General features: G+C 37.9%; 1 protein-coding gene across 3 annotated transcripts in view; it reads right to left on the reverse strand.

Moving 5' to 3' along the window:
- The window catches only part of EPHA6 (EPH receptor A6), a 405,075-nt gene that overhangs the window by 31,491 nt on the left and 354,154 nt on the right, over nt 1-19,430 (reverse strand). For all 3 annotated transcript variants that reach the window (XM_029961479.1, XM_029961480.1, XM_029961478.1), the window contains one exon: nt 18,829-19,038. In XM_029961479.1, coding sequence (XP_029817339.1) covers nt 18,829-19,038 — 210 coding nt within the window. The remainder of the gene's footprint in view (nt 1-18,828; nt 19,039-19,430) is intronic.

Genomic DNA, 19,430 nt, shown 5'->3' on the forward strand with positions numbered 1-19,430 from the left:
AGAGACTGAGGACCATCAAATACATGGAATACCTGTAACTGCCACGGGCAGTAACTGGATTTCTAGATGCTCATTATTACTGAAAATGGGCTGTAAATGATTTATATGGGTAAAAGTGCAAGGTAGAAGAGCAAGAACCTCTGAAATAAAGGTCCAGCTTATGCAGTTTCTGGTTTCCTGGGCTGTACCTCCATCTCACAGTGGAGAGAGCTTTATGATGGATTTTGTACTCATAAAAATAAAAGAACAAATTAATGGTCAACTCCAATGAATGTTTATGTGGACACCTTTCGCCTTCACAGTGTGTTCACTTAAGTAAAAAAAATACAGATTTTAAAGAATGAAATATTAATAAGCAAAACAGAACCAGTTCTAATGTGGTACAGAAAAATCAAAATTACTCTCAGTATGTACCTCACCAGGAAAGGATAAGCTATGTGATGCAAACTTTAAGAATTCCACCTTGGAGGAATCTTTATAATACCTACCAGTCCTTATGATATTCCACATACAATTGAGAAATGTTGCTAAAGTTATTAAGCCACAGTAACATATATAAATCTCTAGACTGTTAATGATGAATTATGTTCACTTTACTAAATCAAGCCTTTCCCTCAGTGCAACACTGGGACACATCTCCCAGAACTGAATGATGTTGATCTCCTATCTCTGATTTTGTAAACACAAACACCAGCAGATATTTAACCTCTAAGAACACACAATCTGTTCCATTTTCTTTACTCACTTTAGCTCAAAAGATTAGAAAGCAAGCTAATAATAACTTCTCTTTTCTGCTATTTAACTTGTACACTAACTTTCATAATGAAAATTCAGTGCCATATTTTAGGCTTGCATTTGTGGTTTTTTATTTATTTATTTTCTATTAAATCTCGTTTCTCTTACCATTAATTTGATTAAATGCACATCAGCACTACTAAGCTGTAGGAGCAAAATGTTGGTTTTACTGTGTTGCTCTGGGAATTGTCATCAAGCCAAATTCACAGATGTTCCAATGAACATGCAGCATTTGGCCCATTTCTAAAATAAACATCATAGTTTACTTAATCCACAATGTCACAGCCCTGAATAAGTAAGCAGTAAGATCAGTTAAGTGCCCTCGCCTGCTCTGTCAATACTTTTTAAAACCTGACACAAAGCAGGAAGCAAAAGTGAAAAAGCCAAAATTAGGGAAAAGGGAAAAATCCGTGTAATTTTCACGTCTCATGCAAGATTGGGACTACCATGATGTGGCCCCTTTCAATATTTTCTTACAAACAATGAGGTAGGTAGAAATATTTATGCTCAGAAGCAGAAGAAACTGTGAAATTATATTTAGTAGCTGGGTGGAAATGAGATAATTGCGATGGCTCATAAGTGTGGGAACAACCCTTCCAGAATCCTCACGAGGTCTTATCAACTTCTGTTATGTTACTGCAAGATATTGGCCTATAAAAACTTAATAGGACAGAAAATTGGGATTTGGTATTTGGAAGCACTCTGACATAAAGAAAACAACACGTGTGCATACATGAAGCAATTGTTCATGAGCAATAAACAGCCAGGCCCATGGAGATGTTACCAACACAGCCACTGCAAATACAAATGTGGGACGCTAATGGAACCTAGAGGAACACTTAACAGCTTCAAGGTGCTGTTCACATGGACTATAAAACTGGTGTTACACAGCCACCAGGAAGAGCTGTGTGCATATATTAACTATATTTCCCACAGAAAATTGTCAAAACACACATCTTTCTAATAATAGGATAGGATCTTGGGTGTAGAGAGGTAGGTTCAACATAAATACTTGTCCCAGCCTTATCTTCCATGAAGAAATTATGACCCAAATGGCAAAAGTTCACTCTAATTTAACAAGTACTTTTAGTACTTTTAGACCTTTTAGGACACAAGTTTTTAAGGTTTTTCACTTTACAAGAACCAGGGGAAAAAGAAAAAAAGAAATGCACGATTATTTAAATCCCATGATTATTCCAGGAGCTGATTCTTCTCAAAGAAAGACAACTCAGAGAAATATCAGACGTGCTGGTGAGTGAGATGGCAGCAGTTTGTGGAGCCCAGCGTGTGCATCTGCTGTAATTAAATTTGCACACAAATTGAAGTGTGCAATGTTGCTATTTCTCTTAATAGAGTAGACCTTCTGAACAGAACTTTCAAAGCCTGAGGTACTCATCTTTATTTTGATGAGTCTTTGGTGTGTCACATCAGTCTTTACTTGTAATTTTGTATGTGCTTTATACATTTCTTTTTTACTGCGTAGATTAGCAAAGAACATCACTTGATATATAGCTAATACAAATACCCTTTACTATTGGGTATAAATCAGCCTGTGAAAAAAGCCCAGGACAATACACCACACCACAGGAGGAAACCTAAAAGGAAAACTCAAGTCCATATTAAAAAAATTACAATATCCACAACTGAGGAGATCAGGGATTCAATCATATCCCTTTATTTCAGAACACCTGCTCACAAGGCAGGGCTGAACTGACAGTTGCCTGGATTTATTAAAAAAAAAAAAAAGGCATCAAACACAGTACAGCTGTGTTGTAATGGAGAGAGTATTCCAGAGGAAGCAGTTAAAGGAACCTTATCTAGTTGTGCTGGCAAGAAGCATCTAGAGCTTGCTGCCTTTGCCCTGGGGTATCACACTGGCACTGGTAGGGATACCAAATAAAAAGGAAACAAAGCAAAAAAATCACATGCAAAAGGACAAAAATGATTACAAACAAAAAACAGTCCCTACCCTCTTAGAACTGGGAAACTGGAAGAAACTGAGGACTTTAAGTAGGAGCTGTCCATGCATCAAACATTCTCATTGTGTACCTTATCTGGGGAGGAGAGAAAGTACATTTTCCCACAACATAACATCTGCAGCAGTGAAACAGGATTTCTAATGTATGTAGGGCAAGGGTATGTAGGGCAAGGGTATGTAGGGCAAGGGAAAAAATATGTTAATGGCAGATGGTTGGAATAGCAGACTCAAAAAAGGTATGAACACCACAGAGATTCAAACAGGCTTCTGCTGTCTTCTCCGAGACCTGCACTGTGGCAAACCTTCCCACACATGAAAAAACTTGTCAAAGAAGCCAGTAAGCAATTTCTTATATAATTTTGCTATCTCAATCATAATAAAATGTGTATTAAAATGAGTAAGTTCCCACAGCTGCACCTACAATATACTTTTAATAAGAACTTGGCTCTGCCTTCAGGTATAACTTGAAAAAAAAGCATGCTTGAAGAAAGATCTATAGCTTCCCTGTTGTGCTCTCTTAGGCATTTTTCTAGCCCTTCAGTCAGGAGTCAGAGCAATGATAGGTCTTCTTAGAAGAGGAAAAAGGCAGCAAACCTGTAAGATGGATATTTTCGGTTTTCCTTTTTTTTTTTTTGTGTGTGTTTTTTTCATTGTTGTTGTTTTTGGTTTTTCTTTTGTTTTGTTTCTCTTGTTTGGTTTTTTTTGGTGTTGTTTTTGTTTGTTTGTTTTTTTCACAATTTTTTCTTGTGCTAAAGGTGAAAGCCCTGGGGCAAGGTGGTGTGGTACCTATGATTTTACTTCTGATGGAGGCTCCCTTGCTTGGCGTGCTGCTGACTCTGCTCAGGGAAAGACATGTTGGGAGAAGGTAAGATATGGCAGGCAAGAGAGCTTGAGAAGTTCCTGCTGGCGTGGGAAGATGTGTCCTGAGGAGCAGGCAGCCAAACCTCAGGGAGGAAAAGAGGAAGTTCCCAGAGATGAGAAGGAGTTGATATAATTCATAAAGGCACTGACTAAGCCTGACCTGCAAGTAAGATCTGCATGTTTGCCCAAAATTCTGGCTGACTCAGGGTCCTGTCACAAACCTTTTCTTCTCAGTTTCCAATAGGGACTTAAAGCTCAGAGAGAGGGGAATTCTGGAAGGATGCCTGCTGACATTAGAATATTTAACCATGGAAAGGTGGTATCCTTGCATGTGAAATTACTCTGTACATTGTTCTGTCACCTCCACATAGCAATATGATATTACTATTCTGTGGGGGATAGTTAATGCTAAAAATATATACAACTCCTTTCATCATCCCTTCCTAATTAAAAAGCAGATGTTACTTATGGTTTTATTTCTGGTGGAGGCCAAATGTTCTACATGCAATCTGAGAGAAGCAAACATATTAAAAACTTGACAAATTACTACTAAAGTTACGGATTTCAGTGTATTCCTTTCAAGAAGAGCGTGGCAGATCTGCTAAACAATTTATGAGCATGACAGTTTCACGAAATTTTTGCAGCTCCTGTTTAGAAAAGACTTTGAAAAGAAAGTCTGCACACACAGTGGGCATTCATTTCATTGAATAATTTACAGTGTATTGTGTCGTGTTTTTTTTTTTCCCTCCTTTATTCTATGAACTGAGCAAATTTCACAAGCAATACTATGCAATGAAATATAGTCCTTTTGTTAGTCACAGCTGTTGGGTGTATCTTTCCATTTGCTCTCTTTTTCCTGTACCTCTTCTTACTGTAACATTGCTGTACCATGAAAAAACAGGCTATTTGATCAAGAGACTGAAGGAATCCCAGAAACTTTTTCAATCTTTTTGATAAAAAACCCCAAACAACTAGTCCAGGAAATGTGTTGCTTATAACAAATAATTAATTTGTATGGGATAAAGCCTTCCTATTTTAGCCCAGCATGTCTCCAGCACAAAGGAACACAGTGCAGAGACGAGCTCTTGAGAAGGAAGTACTGTAAAACAAAATTTTAAAGCTACACAGCTGAGCAGTGGAAAATTAATAAAGGATAGAATTAAATGCAGTTACACAGTGTTAATAAAAAATGCTGTAATAGGCTTCTGTGACATGCCTGGATGCTGTAGGATAGACTTTTCATGTCCCACCTTTTTGCAACTCCAAATGTTTAGAAATAAGTAACTTAGTAAAGGTCGAGCAGTATATGATATATTCTTTTAATTTAGAACAGTACTGCTAAGGCACTTGTTACTCAAGGCTGTTACACACAGTCTCTCTCAACTTCTGGGAATATGTTTCCATCCATAATCAACATCTGCACATTGGAAAAGTATCCTGAATAAACCACAGCCCCAGCACAAGAGCTGTTTACTTTTAAAACACATTTGAATTACTTAAATTCCTGTAATGAACTATACTAAAGTTATAAGGAACAGATTAGCTAGAGAGATGTTTCTGAGAAAATTATACCAAAAATTGAACCAAGAGAACAAAGACCAAATTAAACTTTATATCGATAACATTTACTTAAAGATGTTGTTACATATAATTATTTAGCAACTTGAATTAATTATTCTTACTTCTTAGAGAAAAGGCTGAAGAGAGTCACACTAGATACTCAATGAAGCTAATGATTTAATTAATAATTTGCTGAAAATTCAATGATCAATTCAGAGAAATATGTTTTAAATAAGTACAAATAACAAAAAAATGACATTACAATGATTGTATAATGTTTAGTCATTGATGCAGAATGAAACCAGGATATTGCTGGATATTCCAGGCTTCTTCAGGAAGAAATGGCTATGGACAAAAGAATATCTGCCTACATGTCGAATCCATAGTACTGCTCCTGTAATTTTGGGAGTGTATCTGCACTGAAAAGCCTTCCTGTGTTCAAAAATACAATAAATTAATCATAATCATGACATTGCTAAAGAGTCTGAAACAAGAAGAATGGCTAAATGTCATGGCTGACTTGCAGGATTTGGGCATAAAACTAATACATCCTTGGAGTTTGCTGTGTGTGTTATCAGAATAAATTTAAAGAGAGTCTGAGTAAAGAGGGGTAAATATTTCATAATTGTTACCAGTTTCCTTATTTTGGAGAAACATTTTTCTTAGACTACCACTGGCTGTGTATCAAGTGTTCTGTACTGGCCAGGAGAGCTACAGTGGGAGAAAGAGCCAACACTCTCCAGGTAATTGTTCATGTTGAATAACAGCTTATCCACATCTAGGAGTATTTATTTCACTGGAAGCTCTGAAGATTTGGGAGTTATTCAGCCTGAGTGAGGATAAGCAGGCTTTTAAGGAGATGTGCAACACATTTATTATGAGATTTACCTAGAGCTTTTTTTTTTTTTTAAATAAGGAGTAAGTTGACTGCATTTTTATTCGAAAGAGTTTGCATTAAAAACCTCAGATGTGGATCTTCAAGAGGAAATTTAAATGAAAAGCAGAGTGCTTGATGGAAAAATAAAAGTGATAGTTCCAGTCAGAGGGTTTGATATAATACAAGTTGCAGTGAAAAGAGAAAATAGAGGAAGCAGTAACAGGTAATGCACTGAGAGTGAAGACAGAAGCAGATAGAAATTAGGGCAGAAATGAAAGCTCAGTAAGTGATGTGGTGTTACAGCAGAGGGTGACAAGTCTCATCTCAAAATGCACTTGAACTAATTTTACAAAAATGATGTAAAATCAAAGCAGTAAGCATGGCCACATTACTAAGAAGAAAACTAGTTTCCCCACATCATTTCAAGTCTCCACATGCCTTTATTTCCCAATACCACACATTTCTTTGTGAGATCAAGGAAGCGGGTTCATCTAATGCCTCACTTGCAAGGACAATTATTTTAAGATAGCAGTGAAATTTGAGTTGATTGATGACTCAATTTGCCTCACCTATTATTCTGCAAAACTGGCCCTAACCCTCATTGAATGAGTTCCTGACATTTGAACTGTGAACCAAAAGCCTTCTATGGAATAGGCAGTAATTTGAACACGTGAAACAGTTTGTAGGAGAGAACAAAAAGACATGAGACTTCTTTTTTTTTTCCTAAAAGCCCCTACAACTGAAACCAAAAAGCTGAAGCTCTACAGTAGAAAAAAGGGGAACGAGGAATCTGGAATATGAATAACTCATTTCCTTTTCATGCAGTAATGCACACACAGTTACTGCACGTAGATTTTTGGAATTACTTTAAATATAAAAAATACCAAGTTGTGCACATGTGGCTTTTTTACTATCCTGTCAATGAAGATGTGCTTTATGTCAGGAGGCACGAGATTCTGCCACCTTTCGAGCTGCTGCTGCTGCAGCCACAGTGGGGCAGTCAAGGACAAGACATAAGATTTGCCTCCAGAGCGCAAGGAACAGACCAAATATTTTAGACATTAAGGGCAAAATCCCGCAGTGTTTAGTCAGGCAAAACTCCCATTGGCCTCAACAGGAGTTTTGCCTGAATAAGTAGTGAGCACTGACTATGATGTTTGACCTAGATTTATCAGTCACACAAATCTAACACGTTTTTGAGCCAGACAACCACTGTGCCACAATATTCCTGTGACATTCTGTTTAAAGGAAAACACAGTAACAGTAAACTGTGGATCATCCCCCGTGTATATAATCATGAATCATCCCTCCCCATGAATATAGTGGAGGGAAGAACTCTCAGCTGGGCAAGGAGCTGATAACTTGAAAGTCTACCAAAGAGCAAGATTAGAAAGAATCCAGGAGACTAAAAGTTTACCACTGCAAGGCTTTGGTAATCTGATAAACACAGAAAAGTGCACAAGTGAGATCCCCAAGAGCTTGTGTATGACTGAAAATAGTTTGGATTTCATTCTTGTAAGAAAACAAGAATAATAATTTCTTTCTGTAGTTATCCTTCTGATCTAGGGCAAATCACAATTCCTACCTGGTCAGTGAAAATTCCTGTAGCTGATTTCACCAGGGATTAATTTAGATGAAAAACTAGGTCAGTCTCATTTGGAAGTTAACATTTCAGTTACAGAGATATGAAAGTAGATTAAGTTTAACATATGTGCCTATCTTGCTTCAGAAACTACCTTCTGTAATTATAGAGTCCCATTTACAAAAACTTTGATATCATGTACAGGAGAAAGATTAGAATTAGTATCAAAGTGAGCAGAAAAATTCATAAGCATGAGAGACGTGCGTGGTTTTGACTTCCTTCTTCTGGGTGAAGTGAATATCAAAACAACAGCAGTCAGACCATAGTTTCCCCCTTAAGGGCAAAGGAGAGATGATGAAACATGAGTATTGCACATCTAAACACAAAAGTAAAAATCATACCAAGCAAAAACTCCACCCTTTCACATTTATCTGGGTCTACCTTTTGCAAAATTCTTTCTATACAGAGTAGTTAAAGACTATGAAAATATACTCCTTTTTTATCTGCAAACTCTTCTGTCATTAATGTATCCTAGACCTTCCTAATGTGCAGTATTACCCAGAGAAGAAAATGGAATCACAGAATCATTTAGGTTGGAAAAGACCTCTAAAATCATTGAGTCCACCCATTGACCCATCACTACTGTGTTCATCACTAAACCATGTCCCAAAGCACCACAACTACACGTCTTTTAAACACCCAGGGATGGCAACTCAACCATTTCCCTGGGCAGACTGTTCCAATGCTTGATAACCATTTCTGTGAAGAATTTTTTCCTAACACCCATTCTAAAGCTCCCTTGGTGCAATTTGAGGCCATTTCCTCTTGTTCTGTTGCTTGTTCCCTGGGAGAAGAGCCTCAGATTTTCCACAGTGTTCCAAAGGGTTCTGCATCCAAACTTATTTGTCTCATCCATTTTCATAAAGTTGTATAGACTGGACTTCAGCATCTCCATAACACTGATATTCCCCCCCCTCCTTTGTGAATGATTATCTTAAGCAAGATTGTAACAAAATCAAAACAATACTGACTCTCCTTACTTTCAGAAGTGTCAGGCTTTCCTCCTTGGTATTCCTGCAAATGCTCTGCTCCCTCCTCTTTTATTGCCTCCTTTTGGTGACTGTATATATTAATATTGATCCTCATTTAAAAAAACCCAAACCAAAACCAAACCACAAACAGGCTAAACACCCAAAAAGTCCTCAAGTAAGTAAAAAAAAACAAACAAGGAATCTCAGTTTTCCCCAGATTTGTGTTTTGAAGACTGGATATCAGAATTCCAGGCTAAAATCAATTAGGTTAAACCCTTCTAAATTAACAGAATTTGTTTTCTATGTCACCATTTGTTTTCATGAAAAAAAAGTAAAATAGTGTCTCTGAAATTTTAATGCCTCTTTCTAATTTGATTAATTTCAAACTGATGAAATTCCTTACGAAACACAGGTCTAGCCAGTCACATGCAAATATAACACGGGACAATTCCTCAGGAACCAGGCAAAAAAACCTTCCACCCCGTAAAAAAACAGGTGCACCCATATCTCAGATCTTTAGCTAAATGATACAGTTAGAGCTGAGCTGTTTGGATCACTGGAGCTGAATGGTTCTTTTCCCAAGCTTAACTCTTCTAGCTTCAACAGCACACAGTAAACGAATTTAGTTTTCTTAATCCATCTTTGCAAGGTACCAGTAGCCTTTAATGAGACTGCAGGCATGTTCCAACACAGTAAAGATATTTTATGATACACTGCACCTTGGTCAATACATTGAATATTAAAATACTAAGTGAACTGTGGTCCATTATTAGTTAGTCTAACAAAAGAGGCATTCAGGATTACATTCATTCACAGTACTAGCAACAAAGCAACAACTTGGATTTTGTGTCAGTACACCTCCATTTTTAAGCTTAAGTGTGCATGGTATTGCTCTGAGTGAAAAAGGTATCACTAAAAATGTATAAGCATGTTCTGCATGTTTACAATATCTTCTTCAATTATAGTTTGAAAGTGGCAATTCTGATTTAAAATTATAAATGCATGCAATTAAATCCATCTTTAATTGGGACTAAAACCCCAGCTGTGTTTAAAATTAGACTAATATTCTGATAACTGCTAACTTTAAAAAAATCTATTAGCAGTATGAAGAACTAACAATAAAATACATTGACTGTTTATAGTATACAGTGCATATATACACATATATGCTTAACTTTATTGGACTTGGTTTCCAAGGTGAATAGTGTGCACAGAGAGAATTTTCCAAGATTCCCATGTCCAGCTGAGAGGTCAATAACTTTGGTGCCTTGGTAAATCTGTAATGTTTCTGAAAACATCACCTGTAGCTTTCTGAGATTCATAGTCCTCATTTAACTATTATTTCAGAAATTACTTGCAAGTACATTGCCTTTTTCCCCCTCCTCTGTCCTTGCATAACTACTTAAGATTTGCTCAGAGATGTAACATTGCCTATTTTTATGGATTGAATACTGGCAGGTTTTGAATCTTACACCAAAGGCAGACTTCACACTTGTGACTGTGAGGTAACACTGTCTGTGAGGGGGGAAAAGAGAACCTTTTTTTTCCAACTAGCTGTATGACCACAAGTCAAGAAAGATCACTTTCCCCCCAAATAAGTTTTTAGATATTCTACCAGTTAATTATATAACACCAACTCTGGTGATGTTAAAATCAGTCAGTGCTTTGACACATTTGATGTATAATCCTTCATTCTAGGCTATAGTAGAAGAAAAACATATTTATAGGTTTTTTTTCTTAGGCAATGAAAGGTATTACTTAAGCCCTGCAGGGAAAACTGACCCTGTCTCTGCCTTTTCCAATGTACTAATCGGATCATTAGCTCCCCAGAAGCAATGGCAATTACAGTTCTGAAAATAAAGACAATATGTTACATGCAAACATTTCAAAATATAAGTTGTCTGGAGAAAACCAAAACACAGGTGTAGCTGCTTCATGTCTTTGGCTGGCCATGTACTCTCCAAAAAACAGGTACACTTCAAACCCATTGAACCAACCCGTATCTTCTGGTAATGAAACTTTAATTTCCCAAAGCAGGGGCAATTGCAGATTTAAACAGATTAAAATTGTGATTAAACTACAAATTAGAAAGTAGATTTTTATTTTATTTCTTTTACAGGACACACAAAGTTATACTGATAGTTTTCTACAATTCTCTCCGGATCCTAACAATAAAGAAGAATAAAATAAAATACAATGGTCCCATAAACCCTCATCTAGTCTTTGACGATGCTTATTTTGTTTAATGTTTTTTCATATATGAATTAAAAAAAAGCCAGATAATTATCCCCTAATGTAGTGTGACAGCTACAAAGTGAAATCAGAAACTCAACACTGCAGAAAAATATAAAAATGAAAAATAGTGGTTTTTTGCTTTAGAAAGTGAACTAGAGATGAATTTTATTTGAAAAGGTGAATCGTGTCACTGAAGTCAGGTAGTAAAACACGAACTAATTAAATTAAAATACTTTTTCAGATCAGCATCCTAATAGCTAAGATCTAGCTGAAGAACATATGAAATATTTTGTATGTTGGCTCAGAAAAACTCTTGGTTTGGCATTTTTCATTTGCTCTGTTACTGCTTACTTTTAATTATAGCCAAACTAGAGTGAAATGGCAGGTGTGTTTTCGTAGGCTAGTTTTCTCCTCAATTCCACAACCTTCTGTTATTTAACCTGTTCTGTGACTCCAGTGTCTTTTTCTTACTTTTTTTTATTCTAAGCGAGGAAGTTTTTGCTCCAGTCATTTTACCTAAAGGAGTTCCTATGGCTAATTGTGTGTTGGGGTCAGCTGTCCTGGCTGTGTCCCCTCCCAGCTTCTTGTACCCCCCCTCAGCCTCCTCACTGGTGGGTTGGGGTCAAAGGCACAAAATTCCTTGATGCTGTGCAAGTGCTGCTCAGCAGTAAGGAAAACATCCCAGTATTATCAACACTGTTTCCAACACAAATTCAAATTCTGCAGCAGTAACCATATTGGATGTTTCAGAGGAAGGCGTGAAAGCTTGAAAATAATCCACACTTTGTTACTTATTTCACATTTCTTTTCTTCCTGTCCTCCCTCTTTCCTTCTCCAGGCTGAAATATGAGATTTCATCTCTCTTTAAAATTGTTATTGACTGTAGTACTAGAATATTATTTCTCCCTAGTAATATTGAGCCCTTTTTACACCAAACAAACATCAGCTTGTTGAAATCTTGGCCCAAGTGGGTTTCTGTAGCAAGCAGTCCTGTGCTAATTACACACTGTGCTATAAAACTATTTGCAATCTTTAAAATAGTTTTGAATTTTCCATCACTTAACCTAAATGAATGAACCCTTATTTTTGTACTTTATGAAGCAGGAGTGCACACTCCTGATCTAGACCAGTCATTATTCAACACAGTGATTTTTCCAGTGATCATTTGAGCCAAATTTTTGGTCTGGGTAAGAGACTCACTGCTGTGAATTTTCTGCATTACTCTTCACATCTCTGAAGTAGGGTCTATGTTTTCCTGTCAATCCTCTTAGTGGCTGGTTTCAGCTCTGACTGTGAATGCCATTAGACAGATCCTTTCTGAGTCTTGGGATACCTCTCATAACCCTAATCCCTGTGTCTTTTCTTGCTACTGTGAGTTCAACCCCTGAGAGCCTGAGGAATACTTTGAAGAGATTTGTGGAAGATACCACAGAGCAAAGTGCTGTACAAAAGCCCACAAATGGGAAGTTTCTAACAAAGTTTGCATTTCCACTGGATAAACTTCAGGAATCCATGCATGGAGAACAGTTGACAACCACTGCACCAAAATCTGTTTTACTGTTCCTGGACAACACTGTACTGAAAAGTAATAAATGCAATCACTATCAGTATTAAATGTCACAAACAGATTCATCAGTTATCTCTTAAATACAAAGATCTTCAACAGCACTGACACTTTAGATCTATAAGTAGATAATTCTCAATCCTACCCTACAAGTCATTTGTAAATGCATGCCTCTGTTTTTCATAAACACACTTAGAGGTGACCAGAGAACCAATCTGAGAAAGAGCAGAAGAACATACGTGTGGAGTTCAATACTCAAACTTATTAATATGAAACTGGGAGGAGTCAGAGAAACAAAAAGCTGAAATCCAAGCTAAAAAAAAGGCAAATCTTTATGATTACACCACAGCTTATTCTTGCGTTGAATTCATCTACATAATGATTTTGAGAATGAAAAAGTGAAATGCAAATTTCCAACTGTGTTTCTGTGCCAAATCTGTATTTGGAGTTCCTGCCTAGGGGGGTGTTGTGGGGAGAGCAAAAGCAGGGATGAGAGAGCTAATAATGTAATATATAGTTTTACAATTAAATTCAACCATTAAGTTCATTTTGATTCTGTGTAACTAAATGCAGATTTTCATGTTTTTTTCTATATGTTCTCAGAACCCAAATGACAACTGTTACACTGGGGAAAGAGAGTGCTCATAGAACTAGAAAGTTTGGGAAAATATGGAGAGAGAGTTTAACTTTATGTCTCATTCCTGTCCTTGGACCTTCCTCCTAAGGGTCTGCTTTTGCTGTGATCTGTGTTATATCCTCTTAACATTTCTATTACTAATTTTAAGGAGGGTTAAATCAGAAAACCTCTTAAATAACTTGGGATCAAAGTTGGGTAAAAGCAGAGGAGAATATTTAAGACACTGAATGTATTAAAATATTTAAATTTTGTCAAAGGCACGTATTTCCTTCTTCAGTGTCTGCTATAAACAGCTCAAGTAAATAACAAGCACCTTCCCTACCCTGAACGAGTAAGTTTGGGACTTCTGTTCCTTTTAAACATACAATTAGTTATTAAAAGCCATCACACCTCACATTGTTAGAGCCCCAAAGGCAACAAGTCTTTTTTCCAAGGCACTCCTTCCTTTGGCTTCTCCTTTACCAGTTGGCTGTTTGTCCTTGAGCACAACCTGAGCATGTTCTATGTTTGTCCAGGTCAACACAACAGATGACAGAGGCTTGAAGAGGGCACATGCAGGGTCTGCAACCCCAAGCAGGGAATGGATCCAGCTGAAGCTGGCAAGTCATGGGAACGGGGTTTCTCTCACCACCACTTGACACAAATCCCCTGATATACTTTAAAACTAACTACTGCACCTCTCACACTCTGGTGCAGGCTGAGCACATTAACACAACTCTTATTAACTCGCTCCTTGACTTCTTGCCCACATTCTGAGATACTAACTGCTTTAAAGTATTTACTTTATGTTAGTAGCAGTGTCCCACTAGAGTCATTCCTGCTGTTATACTGCAGTTAAAAGCATCCCATGGCACTCAGCAGGCTGGAGCCCAGCTAAGAGCAGGGACAGGCAGTGTCCGGACATTGAGAGTGCCTGCCAGCAGCTGGATTCCTGCAAAGGGGCACAATAATCCTTATGAGGCAAAATGACACCAATTGACTTATGCAACAACCCCTCTGAGATCTGATTGAGGGCTACATCTCTAGTCTGGCTGACAATATTACAATCTCACGTAGTGGCCCTGGAAGGATATTTTTTCTAATATCCAATCCAAACTTCCCCTGGCACAGCTTGAGGTTGTTTCCTCTCATCCTGTTGCTTGTTACCTGGGAGAAGAGACCAAATCCCACCTGGTACAACCTCCTTTCAGGCAGTTGTAGAGAGCAATAAGGTCACCCCTGAACCTCTTTTTCTCCAGACTAAACACTCCCAGCTCCCTCCTCCACTCCTCCTCAGACTTGTGCACCAGCCCCTTCCTGTCATGTTACACTCTGAGTTAACCAGCTGACAACAGTTGTGCTCAACCTTATGTCACCAATTAGTTTTCAAGCACACAGGTTAATGCAGAGCTTTACAGTATAGACAGCTTCCTTTTCTGAATGGTTGCCAATAACCAATTTACTCGATGATCTATGATTAATTTGAATCTTAAAGTAACTGTCGGGAAATTATGTTTGTCATAGCACTGGGGTTGTTCAGAAACTATTGGTTAACATCCCAAATTAACTGGAAAATCATTTGCATCTTGTTTTACTTTCTAGCAAATTAAACCTTCTCTCTCCAAACCCGTTTGTGTAAAAGCAAGAGAAAACTGAAAATGTCTTGCAATGTGGAAATTATGTAATGAAGTAAAAAATCACAAAGTCTTCATGCTGATCCCCCCCAAAATTTTGCTGCTTCATAGTATTTATATAGATTACTGGCATCAATCTTCTTTGCTCCTCTAATGAATCTAATAAGCCTGAAATTTTCCTGGATGGGATGTTTCATCCAAATGGCTTGAGAAGAGTCACACTCATAAAGTTTACGAAGTGATTCAGGAAATGCAATACAATGAATCAATTCTCTAACTACTATTAGGGAAATAAGCAAATATTTGATATATTAATGCTGAATTCAGAAACACAGCTGACAAAAGAAATCTAGAATACTTCTATGTCTCATATAATTCACTTTGTAGCATTTGACTCACTAAAAATCAGATTTAATGCAGACTATTAAGGTGTTACCTTTAACAGAAATACCACTTTAGTCCTTTTTACAGTAGTGCCCCAGATTTGGTTCTGATTATATATATTTTGCTACATGTAAAGAGGTACTCTGAAGGCATGTGTTTCTTTTTGAAATACATGCAAACCCTGACTACAACATATAACATAGTGTGTCTAAAAGCAGGGATCCAAGAGCCTGGATATCCTCTGTATTGAGAAATACTTGTTTATATACTAGAAATGTCTGTTTATGGAAACTACTACTAAACATGAAAGCTTTGTCTCTATAGAAAAAACCCCATGTACTATTTAGTTGCCCCAAAGTTTATATTTTCCTAATCAATCTGAAACATAAATATTTGCAGTCAAATGTTCCTAGCCCTTATTTCCTCCTTCCTGTTGTAAAATTGTATCTTGCTGTAAATGTTGTGATTCCTAATAGCAAACAGAAATCAATACTCTTACCAAAACAATACTCTTTACAAAAATATATTTACATCCTTTGTCTCAGGAGACTGGAAGACAAAAAAAAAAGAAAGAGCCTTCATGGAAGTCAGCTGTTTTCTGAGATCTCTGACTTCAAGGCAGTGCCTGCTCAGGTGTGGTAAATTCACAAGGTACAAGGGCCTTTCCTGTTTTGCCACAGTTTGCCTTTTGCAACTATTTACGTTTTTATGTCTGCAAATGCAAATATCGACAAAATATTGACCACTGCATCACAGATACAAAGTTCTATTTTTTGGCTTAGACTGTCTTGTAGTTTATTTCCAAAGAAAACATCCAATTGTACCATTCAATTTCTGACAGCAGGACAAAGACAGAAATGGGAATAAAAAATAATCGGACTTTCCTCTGAGCACTGACAGTACTGTACTGGGAGATGTGAGCCTAAAAATACCACTATTCAATATGCAGACCCACTCCATGGATTTCTTGCAGCTACAGGTACTGGGCTGTTATCAATAAAAATCTCTGAGGACAGGAAAGATGAATTCTAAAAGCACCAGAATCTTTGAGAGAACACAGAGGGTTTAACCTTCACATGGCAAAAGCACAGTGTGGAACTAAAGAGGTGCTATAAAACCCTCTAGCAATACACAGGGCCTGCTGCTGGGGAGATGTTCATGATGAGCAGAAAGGTCAATGGCACAGCTATGGGCAGTGAGAGCTGCAAGAGGACAGGACAGCCAGTGTGGGGTTCATTCCATTCTGTCACCATGAAAGGCTGCTTAAAGGGGAAAGACTTCACTGAGTCCTCCACAGCCACTGTGACAAATATTTCTGTCCCCACCCCATTTTGGTCATAGTTTTGCTGTTTGACTTCCTGCTGAGCATTCCTACAGAGAACATCTATTGGGCTTGCTCAAGGGGGGCAAGAGCCAGGGGATGGAGCATATGGGAGGTGAGAGCATCCCACAGCAAACTTGGCTATGCCCAGCTCATCCAGGATGAGTGTAACATGGAACAGGGAATGCAGCAGTCAGTCTGCCCCGAGGAATAGGGGAGGACATTTCCCAAGGAACAGAGGTGACAGAATAGAATTGGGCAGACTCAGCCACAGTGACTGAAACAGTCTGGGTGTGAAGACCCACTTGTGAGGGCAGGGGAAGCTGGAGTTGAAGGAATGAGTGATTTAAAATGCTGTTAATTTCTATTATATCTGACTGCATTGCTTTGAATTCTTCATATTTACAAAGATTTTTATCCATATCAGAACGACACAGAGCATTTTCCCACCTTAGTTTCAAAGCTTGTTTATCTTTGAGGAATTCAAGGTCGAAACAGATTCACCTTAAATGTCTGACACAGGGTGAGCACTTCATCAAAGCCTGCCCTGTGTTTCAAGGAAGTCCTTCAACACAGATACATTGCCATGAAATATTCCTTTTTCTTTTTTTTTTTCCCCAACAAAACATTTCCTGATTAAAAGCAGCTCCAGCAATGATGAACAAGGCAGGCTCTAACTAATCTGAAAAACTAATTGTTCTGTATTGGTATCCAGCAGAAAAATACAGGATAAAAAATAGCTGAAAGCCTCCCGTTGTCATTTGGTATTTTTTCTGAACCTAGCTGGGAGAGAGGCTGCTTGGCCACTTCCAGGGCCTTCCACCAGCTGGGCTGATTAGCCCAGGATCAGTGTAACTTCCCTTGCCTGTCACTGGAGGCACTTGCTGCCAGCTGAGCACACTCACACGGGCAATTAGCAAGGCTCAGCCAACATGTGATAACTTGTTAAGCTGCAGTAATGTTTATTTTTCCTTTCAAGCCTCACACTAAGCAGCAGTGTGAAGCAAAAGAGGTTTTGAGAAATAAATGAAGGAAATCTGTGCTGTAAAGTAAAAACCAGGAGCTTTCCCCCCTCCCCCCACCCCCCAGCTTGCATATGGATCCTGATAGAAAACCTTGCAAAGAGGCTTGTGAGTGAAGACTAGTCAGCTTGCAGTTCTGTATAGAACTTCTAAGAAGTGGAAGTTACAGTAAAATTATCAGAACACTTCTATCTTAGGCCTAAACTAGAAATACATATATACTATGCATATATAAATATATAGGATCTATAATCCCCTTACAATATCTATGTTGAATTCAGTAGATACACCAGAGTACTTATTCCAATACAGTTAAATTAGATGAGTTCCTTATTTTGGTCATACATCACTTTTTAAAGTGAAATAGAAAAAAAAGGGTGAAATACATTATTTAATACTCATTTATCATCTCTTATTAGAATTCTGTCATTGTGCCCTACTATGGGAACCTACAAATTCTGTGCATTTTGTGAGAGTACTAATGAGAGTACTATTTCAGAGTACTCTGACTCCGAAATAGTTTTAGTTTCAGTGATTGATATGAAAGTTACTTGAAATCAGCTTATAATTAGCCAAAATTGTTAATGTTGTGATAATAACTGTAACAGGATTGTAACTAAACATTTTGATATGGCAAAAAAATGATGCATCAGAGCTTGTCATTTTATTGGCAACAACCAACACACTCCTTTCCTTACTTTCTTCATACTGCAGGTACAATTTTGGGGTTTTATCTAAGTCAAAACTGAACAAGCTTCTTCAAGAATTTTTTACTTCAGTGGACACAAACAGAAAAAACTTTCCCCTAAAAAAATCCCACCCAAACCCCATTTTCCATTATAACAATTTAATTGCACCACACAAGGAATTTAAGTATTAATGAACTGAGAGTTAAACCATCCAAGAAAGGTCTTGCTAGAAGGTAAGCTGAAGTGAAATAAAATGAAAATTTTCATTTATGAATGCAAGGCTTAACACCAAGCTTCCAACAGTGAAACTGGTGAGACTGTCTCCTCCTCCATCCCTCTCTTTTAGAAACATCTCTTTGTAAATGAACACAAACTAACAGAAGAGGTACCAATGTGGGGGAAAAAACCCTCCACAGCCAACAAAACCAAACCCAAGAAGAAGGAAAAAGGTCCCCCTCTTATACTTGCACATTTGCTTAAAATAAATGTTTGCCGAAGTTTATGAGCCAAAAATCAAAACAAATTCCCCTCAGCACTGCCAAGGTGTTTATTGAATCACATGACTGGGAACGGAGCCAAGCCACCTCAAACTGCTGTTCCTGTGGCATAAACAAACCTGAAACTGGAATAAAAGGGGCACGAGGCACTCAGCTGTTCAAATGAGATAAGGCCAACTCACACTTGTCGTGTAAGCAGCTTCAGGGTCATCCTCCAGCACTCGTGACAGACCAAAATCAGAGACTTTGCACATGAGGTTGCTGTTGACCAGGATGTTCCGTGCTGCCAGGTCCCGGTGCACGTACCCCATGTCTGAGAGGTACTTCATGCCAGAGGCAATCCCCCTCAGCATTCCAACCAGCTGGATGACTGTGAAGTGGCCATCGTGCTTCTGCAAGGAAAGGTGCAAGTTCAAAGAACACGTTCATTTCATTCTAGCAATGTTAACTACAGCTCTTATTTAAAGCACATTTGTAACCCAGCCAGCCAACATGCTTGTTTTGTCAAGTATTTGACTTGGTCTGCAGTGCATGCCATCTCATCTCCCATTGTGCAGTTTATCCCCATTTTCTTCCATATTTTCACACATTCCACAGTCTTCCTGCTGACAAAATTTTATATCTTTTATAATAGGTTACTAAGAACACCTTCCCCAAACACTGTTTTTTAGTACAAGAATGAGAAAGCACACAAAAATCTTCTCTTCATCTTTTACTCTCTGGCCTCAGGAAACAAAGAACCCTCTTTTTATTATCTCAGCCTTGATTGTCTGCATTGAGGTAC

This window comes from Manacus vitellinus, unplaced genomic scaffold (genome assembly GCF_001715985.3).
Source record: "Manacus vitellinus isolate BGI_N305 unplaced genomic scaffold, ASM171598v3 scaffold_35_pilon, whole genome shotgun sequence".
Taxonomy (NCBI): Eukaryota; Metazoa; Chordata; class Aves; order Passeriformes; family Pipridae; genus Manacus; species Manacus vitellinus.